Source organism: Aulostomus chinensis, chromosome 7, assembly GCF_037954235.1.
Source record: "Aulostomus chinensis isolate RoL2024-O1b breed Wild chromosome 7, RoL_Achi_v1.0, whole genome shotgun sequence".
Classification (NCBI taxonomy): domain Eukaryota; kingdom Metazoa; phylum Chordata; class Actinopteri; order Syngnathiformes; family Aulostomidae; genus Aulostomus; species Aulostomus chinensis.
In genome coordinates this window covers 1,939,965-1,952,603 of record NC_141326.1, presented here as the reverse complement: position 1 = coordinate 1,952,603, position 12,639 = coordinate 1,939,965, and the positions used below count along the sequence as shown (strand labels likewise).

The 12,639-nt window shown below is 49.6% G+C and overlaps 1 protein-coding gene across 5 annotated transcripts; it reads left to right on the top strand.

Annotated features, from left to right (window-relative positions):
* The first annotated feature begins 4,441 nt into the window (after positions 1–4,441).
* Positions 4,442–12,375, top strand: LOC147258169 (carbohydrate sulfotransferase 1). Of its 5 annotated transcripts, XM_086207631.1 has the most exons (4): positions 7,273–7,759; positions 9,743–9,914; positions 10,559–11,393; positions 11,481–12,375. In XM_086207631.1, the coding sequence occupies exons 1-4, from the start codon at positions 7,682–7,684 to the stop codon at positions 11,680–11,682; spliced, it is 1,287 nt and encodes a 428-aa protein (XP_086063757.1). In that variant the 5' UTR covers positions 7,273–7,681; the 3' UTR covers positions 11,683–12,375. The 5 variants fall into 5 exon arrangements, with proteins under 5 accessions (XP_086063756.1, XP_086063758.1, XP_086063757.1 ...); XM_086207630.1 differs by lacking the exon at positions 7,273–7,759 and adding an exon at positions 4,442–4,490 and having other exon boundaries at positions 10,559–12,375; XM_086207632.1 differs by lacking the exon at positions 7,273–7,759 and adding an exon at positions 5,396–6,384 and having other exon boundaries at positions 10,559–12,375.
* Positions 12,376–12,639: the final 264 nt, after the last annotated feature.

The following is a 12,639-nucleotide window of genomic DNA, read 5'->3' as shown; positions in this document are numbered from 1 at the left end:
CACTAAAGTTGCAACATCAGGCGGAAACACAACCAACTTATACCAACGCTTGAAAAATCACCACCGGCCTTCGCATGAGGAGTGCATGACGAAAAAGTCAACTGCTGAAACTGCCGTGAGATTGGCAGAGAGACGTGGCGATGTTGCCACATGTCGGCGCTCATGTCTGAAACCATCAAAGGTTGACATGCTGGTTTTCTTGACAAAAAAATCTGTAAAGAGTTACGAAGGGAAGATTTCAGGAGAGCAAATATCGCTGTCATTTCCTGTCATGTTTGTAAATGTTACTGTTCACTGAGTGGACATTGCACGAAAGCCAGATTTCAAGAAAATCGTAAATCAAATTAAAATCGCAATTTCTGCCAGAAAAATCGTGATCAGATCTTTTCCTAAAATCGTTCAGCCCTAAGTGGAATCGCCCGGATCATATCATGGATCAGTGGAATCGCCCGGATCATATCATGGATCAGTGGAATCGCCCGGATCATATCATGGATCAGTGGAATCGCCCGGATCACATTCTGGATCAGTGGAATCGCCCGGATCATATCATGGATCAGTGGAATCGCCCGGATCACATTCTGGATCAGTGGAATCGCCCGGATCATATCATGGATCAGTGGAATCGCCCGGATCATATCATGGATCAGTGGAATCGCCCGGATCACATTCTGGATCAGTGGAATCGCCCGGATCACATTCTGGATCAGTGGAATCGCCCGGATCATATCATGGATCAGTGGAATCGCCCGGATCATATCATGGATCAGTGGATTCGTCCGGATCACATTCTGGATCAGTGGAATCGCCCGGATCATATCATGGATCAGTGGAATCGCCCGGATCATATCATGGATCAGTGGATTCGTCCGGATCACATTCTGGATCAGTGGAATCACCCGGATCACATTCTTCCTTTCAATCAATGAAGAGGTCAATGTCTGAAAAGTGCGAGCATATTTGATGAAACTCATTAGAGGTGAGTGTTAAGCTCCTGTTGATGGTGCGGATCGTGTTCTGGATCTGTGTGTCAGAGGATCATCTGATCCAGGATCAGTTCTGATGCTTCTATGTTCATATTCCGGGTCCACATTCAGGTAATCGTTCCCTTCCTGACAAGAAGTTCTCACTGACACTGCGCTTCCTCGTGTCCCGTGAATGAAGCTTGAGTTATTTTAGCTCGATGAGATGAACCCCTGCAAAACGCAAAAATGACTTTGTCCCATGTTAACCTCTTAAATGTGTAGCAAAGGAGATGTAGCTTGTTGATTTGTTAGCATCAGGTGTGTCGGCCGGCGCAACAGAGCCCAGCTAGCTGCTTCCTTGTGGCGTGCGGCTGCTCCACCACGTGGCTCATGAGTGAGGCAGGCGTTGTGTAGTGCTGGCAACCCGTGACATGGAGCCTTTCCTCCATTTCCTGTTTTTAATCTCCAAACAAATGAACGTGCACTGAAGGATGATGACGATTGATACTGCTGTTGTACACCATCGACTGCGAGCCAGACCGTCATCCGTCTCTCTGTTGCAGGAAACAGCAGGTGTCCTCAAGTCTCTGGCCCATGTGGTTCACTCACCAGTCAGCAGGTCAGTGGTGCGGCCGCCGCAACCTCTGCAGCTACAGTAACACACAACACCCACATGGTTTTGCCTGAGTTTAGCCTCAGTTCTAAGCTAACCCGGTGCTGGGTGTAGCTTCACATCCAACGTGACAGTTGTGTTTGTGTCTTGTTGCTTCCCAAAAATCACTGGGATGGAATTGTTTGTGTGTGTGTGTGTGTGTGTGTGTGTGTGTGTGTGTGTGTGTGTGTGTGTGTGTGTGTGTGTGTGTGTGTGCATGTCGACACAACAGTAATTGTGAAGTTGCCAGAGCGCGAGCGGCGAGAACCTGTGATTGTGCCCTGTGCTGGCTGTTTGCTGAAATATATTTAGCTGTCTCTGCTGGCACGCTAGTGGGCGGAATGAGATTTCTTTTCACCTGCTTATCGCACTTATAGAGAGGGAGAGCTGAATAAAGGGGCTGCGGAGTCTATAGACACACTTGCTTTGCTCCACAGGCAAAACTCCTCTCTCAGATCACTTTTTTTAAACCTCCTTTCTCTTGACACAAGCTGACTGACGGATCGCGTCATCTAAAGAATGTGGAGCAGAAGTTGCCGAGCAAGCCCAGATACAGAAAAGCAGCCAGTGAGGGAAGGTTATCCTGAGCGGGGGGAGATTTCATCTAATCCACTTTGTGATGAAAGGCAGCTGTCATGTCAAAGATCAGATATGAGCCGGTTTACACAGAGAGCAGGAGAAAGAATGCAGATTGGCGAGGCGTGTGGCAAAGACAAACGAGAGATACTCCAGACCTCATGCATGCGTCTGTGTGTGTGTGGGAGTGTGTGTGTGTCTGGTGGTGGGAGAGTGTGGGCATAAGTAAAAAGGTTTCTGCTCAGAGAAATTTCTACTTTTTCTTACAGGCTGTTTGAAATCTCCCTGGTGGTGTGGGGGCGTCCGGCTGCTGAGAAGCAGGGATTTGATGCTGTAGGCAGGCAGGCAGAGCGAGGGATCAGCACGGGGAGGTGCGGAGGACAGGACGCCGGCATCACTCACCATCCCATCCTCAGCAGCTCCTTTGCCTTTGTGTTCTGTTGTTCTGTAATCCGCTTGGCAAGGAACGGACCTCGGCCCTGAAGTATAGCACCGGAAAAACTCTCGATCTGTGTCTCTGCAGGGAGGCTTCGGGCCGTCTGCCCAGCTGGAGGTTCTTGTTTGTTCTAAAAACGCTCAGGGAACGTTCCTCCAGTAACAGTAAAGGACAGCAACGTCAGAAGGGTTAGTGAGAACCTCTTTAAAGTGTCTGAACCGTTGTGACCATGACCCGGCATTCTCGCTGCCGCGATGTTTTGTGTCGTCACATTTGGCACAGGCGCTCTCTTGGACTTCAGGATGAGCTGGAAATATTTGGGTCAGGTCAAAGGTCGCTGTCGCCTCACACCAGATGACGACTCAGGAAGTCCTCGGGGGGATTTCTTAAGGTCCGTCACAAAGGTCCACTTGGATAAATCGATCAGATTTAGGTGTTGATAGGTCAAAGGTGACTGTGATGTTTTGGGCTTCAGCTCCAGAGATCAGGCGCTCCGAATGGTGAGAAAACTACACCGTGTCTAACAGCATGACATCATCAGGTGATGACAGTTACGTGCACACGGTCAAAGGTCAACTTCAACGTGACTTTCAAATGATCTGCAAAATCGTGCTTCTGGTCCTATTCAGTGTCGTTCTTGAGGTTTATCTGTTCCTAAGTCCTCTTAAATTCAGCACCACATAAAATCTACAATACGGGTTTGTGTTCAGAGCTCAGCCTTTGCCAGACATGGAGACCTGCAGGAAGCAGGAGCAGAGCAGTCGAGACGCTCGCGACCTCCAGGGCGCTACACAGTTCTGAGTCCTGCTCAAGGACACTCCAACCAGCAACCCTTTGTTTACCAGCCATCTCTGAGCCACGTCGCCCTGATGACTGTCTTTAAGCTTCAAACTGGGACTGTAGGAGGGGAGCTGGGACCCGTCGCTTCTCCGTGGTAGAAATCCAACATATTTCTCTCACATGGGTTTAAGGATCTCTGAGCTTTAGCTGCTCGTCTAATGGCAGATATCAGAGAACTGCTGCTGCAAAAACACGCAGCCCAAAGACTGCTATTATTCCCCCATGTGTGTGTGTGTGTGTGTGTGTGTGTGTGTCAAGACAGACTTTAGCCAGTGGCACTCTGCCACAGCAGGAAATATCATTCCCCTGAGTAATGGAGCTGTCACTGGCTAAATCTGACCCCAAAGGCAATGATATGGCGCCCGTCCCAGCGCACTGGGGAGTCCGCCTGGGAAGATAACAGTCATCCTCAGTAAACTGAGGAATAGCAGAGGTCACGGGGTCACTGTAATCTAGTGTGTGTGTGTCTCCCATTTGTGAGAGTCCCTGCTGAGTGCGTTTCAGTGTCAGAGGTGAAGAATGTCACTGAAACCAGCCTCCAGGAAATAAGACACATCATGTAGCACACACACACACACACACACACACACACACACACACACACACCCCGAAGCGGATAATAAGCATCTAATTGTCCTGTTTGAGGTCGCGTGCGTCTACACTGCCACGTAATGAGACGTAACCTGCAGCATCAGAGCGTGACGCGGGGCTCTGAGGAGGCTCCGCTCCGTAGCCCGCGTGTGGGGTCCCCGGAGGAGCGCCACAGACTCCCCCTCGCTCCTCCTCCCGCCGCTGCTGCCCTCCATCCAGGGCGCATCTCCGGCTCTGACTCCCACTGGGCTCCGGACGCAGGCGGCGGCGGCGCAGCGCTCCAACCCCCCCCCCCCCCCCCATCACTCCGTCCCTCCTCCACCCCATCACTCCCTCCTCCATCCCTCCATCCGTCGGAGCGATCGCACTCTGGCAGATGCAGCAGAGGAGCGCGGAGCCGGCGGGAGGCGTCTGATCGACTGCGTTCATGGTGAGAAACATTTCCTCTGTTGACGGGCGAGCCGCAGTCCGGCGAGACGCGGCTGGTGGTGGTGATGGTGATGATGACGATGATGATGATGATGTATCCAGGAGTGCGTCCCCGCGACTCCACGGCGAGTTTAACGGTTCCACCAGCTGTGTGTTGCATCATTGAACATTGATTATTGATTTAAAGGAAGTTAATCTCCATTTAAACGCACGCGAGCGGCGGAATTCGAGAGAAGAAGTTTGATATTTTCATCTTCATCCTTCAGTCAAACTTCACATAATTCCTCTCTCTCGCTGTCTCCGCTCGGTGATGACGACATGGAGCATCTTCAGTTAATCACATGACGCTTTTCTTCATCACCGCGCGCGCGCGTGCGTGCGTGTGTTTGCTGGAGGAATCATGTAGACGAGATCCCTCTTCTAGCTCGCCTGCGGGGTCATGCGCAGCCAGTGTGTGCGTGTGTGTGTGTGTGTGCGTGTGTGTGTGTGTGTTTGAGAAGACCATCCAAGTGTGGGAGACCACACTGAGGAAGGTGGATCGCCTAAACACCCCGTTGCGGCTCATCATTAGCAATGTGGTCTGGTTTAGAGTTTAGACCAGACTGGTACCCCTGCCATGCCCCCCCCCCCTCCCCCCCAGCTGTAATACTCAGCATGGATGAAAGTGTAAATTATTATTCTTTGATATCCAAGAACTCAAGAGAGACAACGACCTGATCCTGCATGTTCCAGCATCATGGAACCACGTTTGCTGGCATACCGTTTGACATCCCTGGAGCCGTTTTTGGAGAAAATCGAGAAAATTCTGATTAGACACTAGCAGTGCCTGGCTACACAAACAATCCTGTATGTGTGTGTGTGTGTGTGTGTGTGTGTGTGTGTGTGTGTGTGTGTGTGTGTGTGTGTGTGTGTGTGAGTGTAACTGAGCTCCCTGGTGTTGCCGCTATTGTTCACCCCTTCATGTTTTCTAGGATGGATCCTCAGTCTCTGCCACTAAGAGCCAGGCTCTGACCATCCGAGAACCAGCATGTTCCTCGGTGCAGTTCTGTTCCTCAGTCCCGTTCCTCAGTCCCGTTCCTCAGTCCCGTTCCTCAGTCCCATTCCTCAGTCCCGTTCCTCAGTCCCGTTCCTCAGTCCCGTTCCTCAGTCCCGTTCCTCAGTCCCTAAGTCCCACCCTCATCACCACCCCTAACCTCATCTGTGGCCTTGTCCTTCCTCGGAGGCTCTTTTGTTGCTTCTCCTCACACAAAAGTCATCATGTCCAGCTCGTGGGCTGTGTTTTATCTCAGCAGCACCACTGGTGTTCTGAATTTACAACCTGAACCTGCCAGCAGAGCGTGCGCCACAGTAATCGTGCTGGATCTGGTCCCCGGGGGTCTCCTCCTCTGTACGTGCTGCTGTTGTGGGACGTATACGAGGGCTACAAGCGAAGAGCGTTCCCCTTCCAGCTGCTGCCGGTGCCTGCTACTCCTGGTGTGAGTCCCGGAGTGGGAGCCCCTGTGAGCAGGGGAGAAGGGAGGACTTGCAAATCAAATTGCTCTAATCCATCGGAGCATCTGTCTTCTTTCTCCAGGGGCGGTGGGGTGTGCAGCGGAGGAGCTCGGAGCGCCGATCGTTACTGGAAAGGAAAACAAAACCTGTCGGTTTAGAATCCTGATGCGGCGCCGCCAGCCAGCAGTGCGCTACATGTGGGCGCCGCATGGCAGGAGTGTCAAATTGTTTTGGGACAAAGTGATTTTCATGAGAATCGCTGTGATCGCTGCTCTCGTCCTACAGAACACATTTCACTCCTGTATTGGGTGACTGTGCCCAAGAGGAAGTCGGCCATCTTGGATTTCTAGTGTCAGTTTGACAACTTTGGGACGCTCCAAGGCTCCTGAACACATTTGGAAGGAGTGAGTGTTTTGGTTTGATCTTGTTCTGTAACCCTCAGGTGCAGTTTTCATACCACTAGCATCAAAACCTGGCAGTATTTGCTAAGGCGTCCGAATGCGCGTACAGTGATTGTTTTTTTGTGTGTTTACCGGTGCACGGGCGCACCAGACCCGGTCCTCTGGTAGTCACATGGCTCTGTTATTTCATTTTCTTCCTTTTTGCTGTTTGTCCTGTATTTTAGCTCCTGATAGAATCTTAACACTACACTGTGAACTAATTTTGGACACCAGGAGCGATGAGGTCATAGCCAGTTCCCTCCCGTTCCTACTGGGTAGACTGGATCTCATTAAACGTGGCCTGAAAAGCCTTTTGACCTCGATGAGCTGTGACTGCGGGGATGGTGGTTTTTCATCAAACTGGGGGGTTTTGATGTTTCGCCGTGAAAAGCAGAACTGTTGCAACTGGACTTCACATGGTCGGACCTGCTCGGGGCATTTAAAGACAGGCTTGCTTTCAACGTGTTCAATCCAGGCAGGCGTCGCTGTGAAAAGGTTTGATGATGGAAAAAGGATGAGGTGGATCAAACGACCAACATGACAAAGGGCGACTTCAGTTCCAAATGCTTCAAGTCCCAAACCTTCAGGCTCCGGTCGTGGTTGAGATGTGGAGCGGCTGTCTCAGCAGCCGCAGCTCGCAGGTGATTGTCAAGGGGCGGCTGTGGCGATCGCGTCGTCACGCACTCACGACCACACTTCTTTGCTGACCTTTTCAAATCAAAACAACAACAAAAATGACTTTTTCCAAATCTCATGCATGTGATGAGAGTCCAGAGACGTTTGAGTCATAACACCACGGAGTGGAAGCAGGAATCCTTCTTCGTGTGTGTGTGTGTGTGTGTGTGTGTGTGTGTGTGTGTGTGTGTGTGTGTGTGTGTGTGTGTGTGTGTGTGTGTGTGTGTGTGTGGGCCCGTTCAACCCTCCTTGAACTTTTGATTTTTTGTTGTTCTTATTAAGTGTCACAAAATGGAAAGAAGCTCTGCCGAGGTTTCTCATCATTGCAGTAATTTCTCTGCTGTTTCTCTCCCCTTCTTGTTCTTCAGCAAAAGCACAAACAAAATATAAAAAAACCACGCCTCTAAAGTTGTTCCAAGAGAACAGACAGTGTCCCCGTTTCTGTCATTCTGTCTGCAAACACCAGTGCAGGAAGCAAAGTTTCTCCCCCTGATGAGTTCATCTTGTGATTGCCGTTTTTAGCTGTACTCAGACGGAATGGCTCATGATGTCAGCTCAGCCCCTCTCCCTCTCATCCACAGAGTAAATGTCTGCTTTTGTGCTGTTTGTGATCAGTGGAACATCAAAAGGCGATCTAAAGTCGATGTGGAACGTTCTTGAGGATGTGAGTGTGCCCGGGACATACAAACATCATTAATGAACACGAGGAGGAGCAGGAAGAGGAAGCAAAAAAACCCCAAACAAAACAAAACAGGGAAAGCCACATTTCTGTCGGTGACGAGACGTACAGTGGGTTTGGATTGATTGACAGACATTTTGTTCCCAGGGATCTCATGTGATCCTCTGGCATCAGTGTGCTGCGGAGGGACGCATGGACAGCAGCACCTTCCTTACAATCCATTTACATAATCCGATCTCACCGTGCTCTTTTAAGCCCAATGGCGAAGTCAGAAGTGCACAAAGGCAACTTCTCGGCTCGTCTATGAGAAGACAGCTATATTTATCCGTAGCGCTCTGCTGGGCTTAGAGACTTAATTACCCAGAAGAGAGCAACGCAAAAATGAAATGCAATTATGCAACTGTGAGCACGGTACCCTGGGTAGTGGAGTTATTGTCGATTGGGGCATGACTGCAACAATTTTTGCTGTGAAGGTCTGACCTTTGAGTCGTCTTAACATATCAGCAGATCCTTCAGGAAACAAACCAGAACCTCTTTCAAGGCGTTTAAGCTGTTTAGGTTGGCAACAGTCACAGAGGGGCAGTCTCGCCTCGCCGTCCTCACCACAATAATTGGTAAATTCATGCAAAAAGAAAAGCAGCTGGAGTGGTCGTGTAAGAAAGACTACTGTTGATGACGGAGAGTATCAAAATATTTTATATGGTGCTATAGTGATGTCACTGCGAGGGGCGGGAATCAAAACTTTTTATGATTCCCATTGCTTTTTCAATTCTGCTTAACGATTCGGTTCTTTATTGATTCTCATTTGGAAAATAGAGAACAAACAGGTGGATTGGCATCAACTTTGTTTAGTTTGGAATGAACGAGTCAGGCCATGTTGATTCTGATAGTGAGGTCTCAGGAGGCCCACAGCCTAGGGCTCCTTAACGTTAACAGCTGGTAATAGCAGGCTTCACGAGGAGGCGTGTGGCGCTAACATGGTCGGCAGTGTTAGCTGGTTAGCTACCTGCAGTATTGACAGCAGAAGACGTGCTGACGTTGCCGCTGCTGCTGGGTTGAGATTCACTCCAGAGCAGATCGAGAACGCTGCATTCATCCAAGTTATCGCAGGCTGAGAGTGCAAATGTTTCTGTATAGTGGCAGTATTTCCTCCCCTGGATGACATATCCACTTTGCAAGTATTGCAAGTTGCCTTCGTTCAACCTTAGTTCAAAGCATTTGAGCTGCTTGGACGCCATGACTCCTGCTGGCTGCACTGGTGAACGACGTCACCACGCACGTTGCACAGCTTGCGTAAACAACGCAACGTGCGTGGTGACGTCGTTCGCACCCACGGGAATCGATAATGGAATTCTTTGCAAAATTCGCAAATGATTCCAAGGAATTGAAACACAACTTCAATCACTGCAGACACTCCCCTGCATGCGGACGGACGTAGGCCACGCCCTCTTACAGCCCCCTGGTGGTCGGACGCACAGATAGACATATGAGTCGCTTTCACGCTAAATGTTTTTCTTGACATGTAAAGGTTTAAAGAAAAAACCTCTCTACTTTTGTCCTCTCATCCCTGGATACTCCTCCATACTTTTTTGCTGTATTTGATCAGCCTAAAATAGCAAATTGTCCTTTTAACACATGCTTCTCGTTTATGGAAAACTGAGCGAGAGCTAGAAATCGAGAGATATTCCGGCAATGCGCAGCGGGGTTCCTCCTGAGCTCTGCACATCCACTGCCTGCTAATCAACTTCTCATTAGATGAGGTGATAAGTGCCCTCGAGCAAGGCGCTGAACCTGCTCCGGCAACCGCTGACAACAGTCAAAACCTGCAGGAGAGAATGAGAGGATGAAAAGAATACATCAAAATGAAATCTCATTTTGTTTGTCTGTGTGTGTGTGTGTGTGCGTGCGTGCGTGCGTGCGTGTGTGTGTGTGTGTGTGTGTGTGCGTGTGTCTGCCTGGTGGCGTCAGCGTGAAGGATGTAGGGCCAGAGGGAGGGGCAGGATGGAGTGCTCCTGGAAGACGGTGCTGCTGCTGGTGTGTGCGTCACTGGGGGTCCAGTACACGGCCATCCGCACCCTGAGGGACTCGCTATCAGGACCCTGCCAGGGAGTCTACCGCTGCCAGAGCAGGCACCACCGAGGTACAGCACGCCCCACATACCGGCTGAGCGCGAGCGATGATATTAATCTGGTCGTTCTGATCATGTTGAACAGTATCGATGTTGGAAGCAAAGCCTCCTGTAACAGACCTGTGACTGACAGGAGGAAAACACAGCACTAAGAGAGGAATTCCCAAGACGCCAAGTGGGCCGGATGGAGAAGTGAAATATGTGTGATCCATTTTGCAATTATCCTCTAATTTATCTCCAGGAATCCGTCTCGTGCTGCTGTAACTCGCCGCCGCTGAGCTCCCGTGTACAAAAGTAACATCCACTTTACAATCAACTCCTCATCAGCAGTAATTACACATTAGCTGTGTGCTCTATATTTAGAGATCCGCCATCTCATAAAGTCCCTCAGTAACCACCAGCAGAGCAGCAACTTACTCTTGCATGTTTACTCGCTAAATTATTTAAGCTTTATTGGCTTGATCCTGGAGTTAAGTTTCTCCTGGCCAGAAGAAATGATGAAAATGGACTCACTTCTACTCCCATACGCTGAATTAACTTCTGGAATAAGCAAAAATGTCTCACACTAGAAGCTGAAACGGCTTCTCTTTTGATTCTTTTCATGAATTCTGACTGAAAATGTGTGTGGACAATAAACAGTTCTCTCTGTCTGAAAGACTCCAGGTGGAGGAGTTTGTGCGATGACAGCTGGATGCCCGTCCTGTCACCTCGGAAGCATGTCTTGCTCTTCGCCACCACGCGCAGCGGCTCCTCCTTCACCGGACAGCTCCTCAACCAGCACCCTGACATCTTCTATGTGTTTGAGCCGCTCTACCACGTCCAGCAGGCCTTCACCAACTCCAGCAGCAGGCTGCGCCGCACCCTGGACCGCCGTGCCCTGCTGGGAGCGTACAGGGACCTCCTCCTCAACCTCTACACATGCGACATTCACTTTATGGAGAATTACATCCGTCCTGAGCCCCAGAATCACGTCACTGGTTCCTTCTTCCGCCGAAGCTCAAGTCACGCCCTTTGTTCCCCTCCTGTGTGCCTGGAGGGGGGAGATGGCGTGGTGTCTGATCCACCTGATGAAACCTGGTGTCCTAAGAAGTGCGGGTCTCTGAACCTCACCTTGGCCTCGATGTCATGTCTATCAAGGGGACACGTAGCCATAAAGACTGTTCGGATCCCTGAGGTGGGGGACCTGCGCACGCTGACAGAGGATCCGCGTCTGGACCTGAAAATCATCCACCTGGTGAGGGACCCCAGAGCCATTCTGGCCTCGCGCATGATGGCCTTTTCAGATCAGTTTCGCGCCTGGAAGATATGGAACATCACCGGGCGGCAGCCTCGGTACGTGGATCTGTCACAGATCACCAGCACCTGCAAGGACATGGTGGCCTCTGTAGAAACAGGCCTGCAAAGACCAGCATGGCTGCGAGGCCGCTACCAGCTGCTGAGGTACGAGGACCTGGCCTTCAACCCGAAGGACAAGGCCTCTGAGATCTACAGGTTCGTCGGGCTGGAGATGGCGGACAGGGTGCAGATGTGGATTACAAAGAACACTAACAGTAACGTGTCTTCTCCGTGGAATTACAGATACTCCACTACCCGAGACTCCAGAGCGACAGCAGAGAGCTGGAGGCTTCGTCTGGGCTTTGATATCGTCAGGACTGTGCAGAATCTGTGTAACGACACGCTGGCTCTGCTGGGATACAGACGGGTTCACTCTGCCGCTGAACTCAGAAACTTGTCCCGGAGCTTAGTGGAACCCAGGACCTTTCAACCAGTCACATGGTAGATTATCTATTTATTTATTTGCCTGTCTGTCATAATGCTGAAAGTATTCTTATTTTGGAATATTGCTTAAAGTAATTTATTACAACGTGTATTTTCTCTTTTGATGGTTTTGTTAATAAAGTGCCAGAGTTGAAGAGGGTGGTGCTGGGAGAGGAGGAAGCATATTCACTCCTCTCGGCTTGAGCAGCAGCACTGGTGATGTGTTCCGCTTTTTACTTTATTCTTTTTTCTTCGCTTTTAATTTTCTCATTATTTGAGTGTCAACTGAGAGACACTTAAAAGAATCCAGAAGGCAAGAATCTGACCTGAAGTCATAAGAAATGGGAGGCTCTTGAAGGTGAGACACAGAGGAGCAGGATTTATTTGTTAAAAGAGAATAAAAGAGGAAGAAAGGGAACTAAAAGAATAAGCCTGCCTCCCGAGTGTCTCCGATGCATTTTGGAGAAGGATTACAGTGGAACACTCTGCAGGTGGAACCAGCACGGTCGTCTGCAGAACACAGCAGCTGTTTATCACACCAAGATGTTGAGAACAGGAACGTGCAGTTATTTTTTCTTTACTGTAAATGCTTCAACGCTATAAATACTGTTGCAGTTTGAATGTGCAAATGTTGTGTACTGGACATTTTTCTCAGTGTAACTACTCTGTTTATATTTTTTTATATTTTTAACAATAAATTATTCATATGGAAGTACATCCACACTGCTGAAATCTTTTTGCAACCTTTTTTTTTTTGCTAAGACAAACACAAGTAGAAGAAAATGGAATTTCATTGAATAACTTGGAACCTGAGTCCGGCCCGCAGATGAGTCGTGTCTGTGTCAGAATCAGAATCTCTTTATTCACCAAATGTACAACGTACACAGGAATTTGACCTGGTATACCAGCACCACATACATTAAATACAAGGTAACACCCATCATCCCTCCCTCCATCCCTCCATGTTCCCCCTCTCCTC

Excerpts from the sequence above, each read along its gene's own strand:
- LOC147258169 (XM_086207629.1), top strand. The coding sequence starts at position 7,682 with ATGTCTGCTTTTGTGCTGTTTGTGATCAGTGGAACATCAAAAGGCGAT. Across the intron at positions 7,760-9,742 it reads TGTGGAACGTTCTTGAGGAT|CGTGAAGGATGTAGGGCCAG; the intron begins GTGAGTGTGCCC and ends TGGTGGCGTCAG. Across the intron at positions 9,915-10,558 it reads CCAGAGCAGGCACCACCGAG|ACTCCAGGTGGAGGAGTTTG; the intron begins GTACAGCACGCC and ends TCTGTCTGAAAG.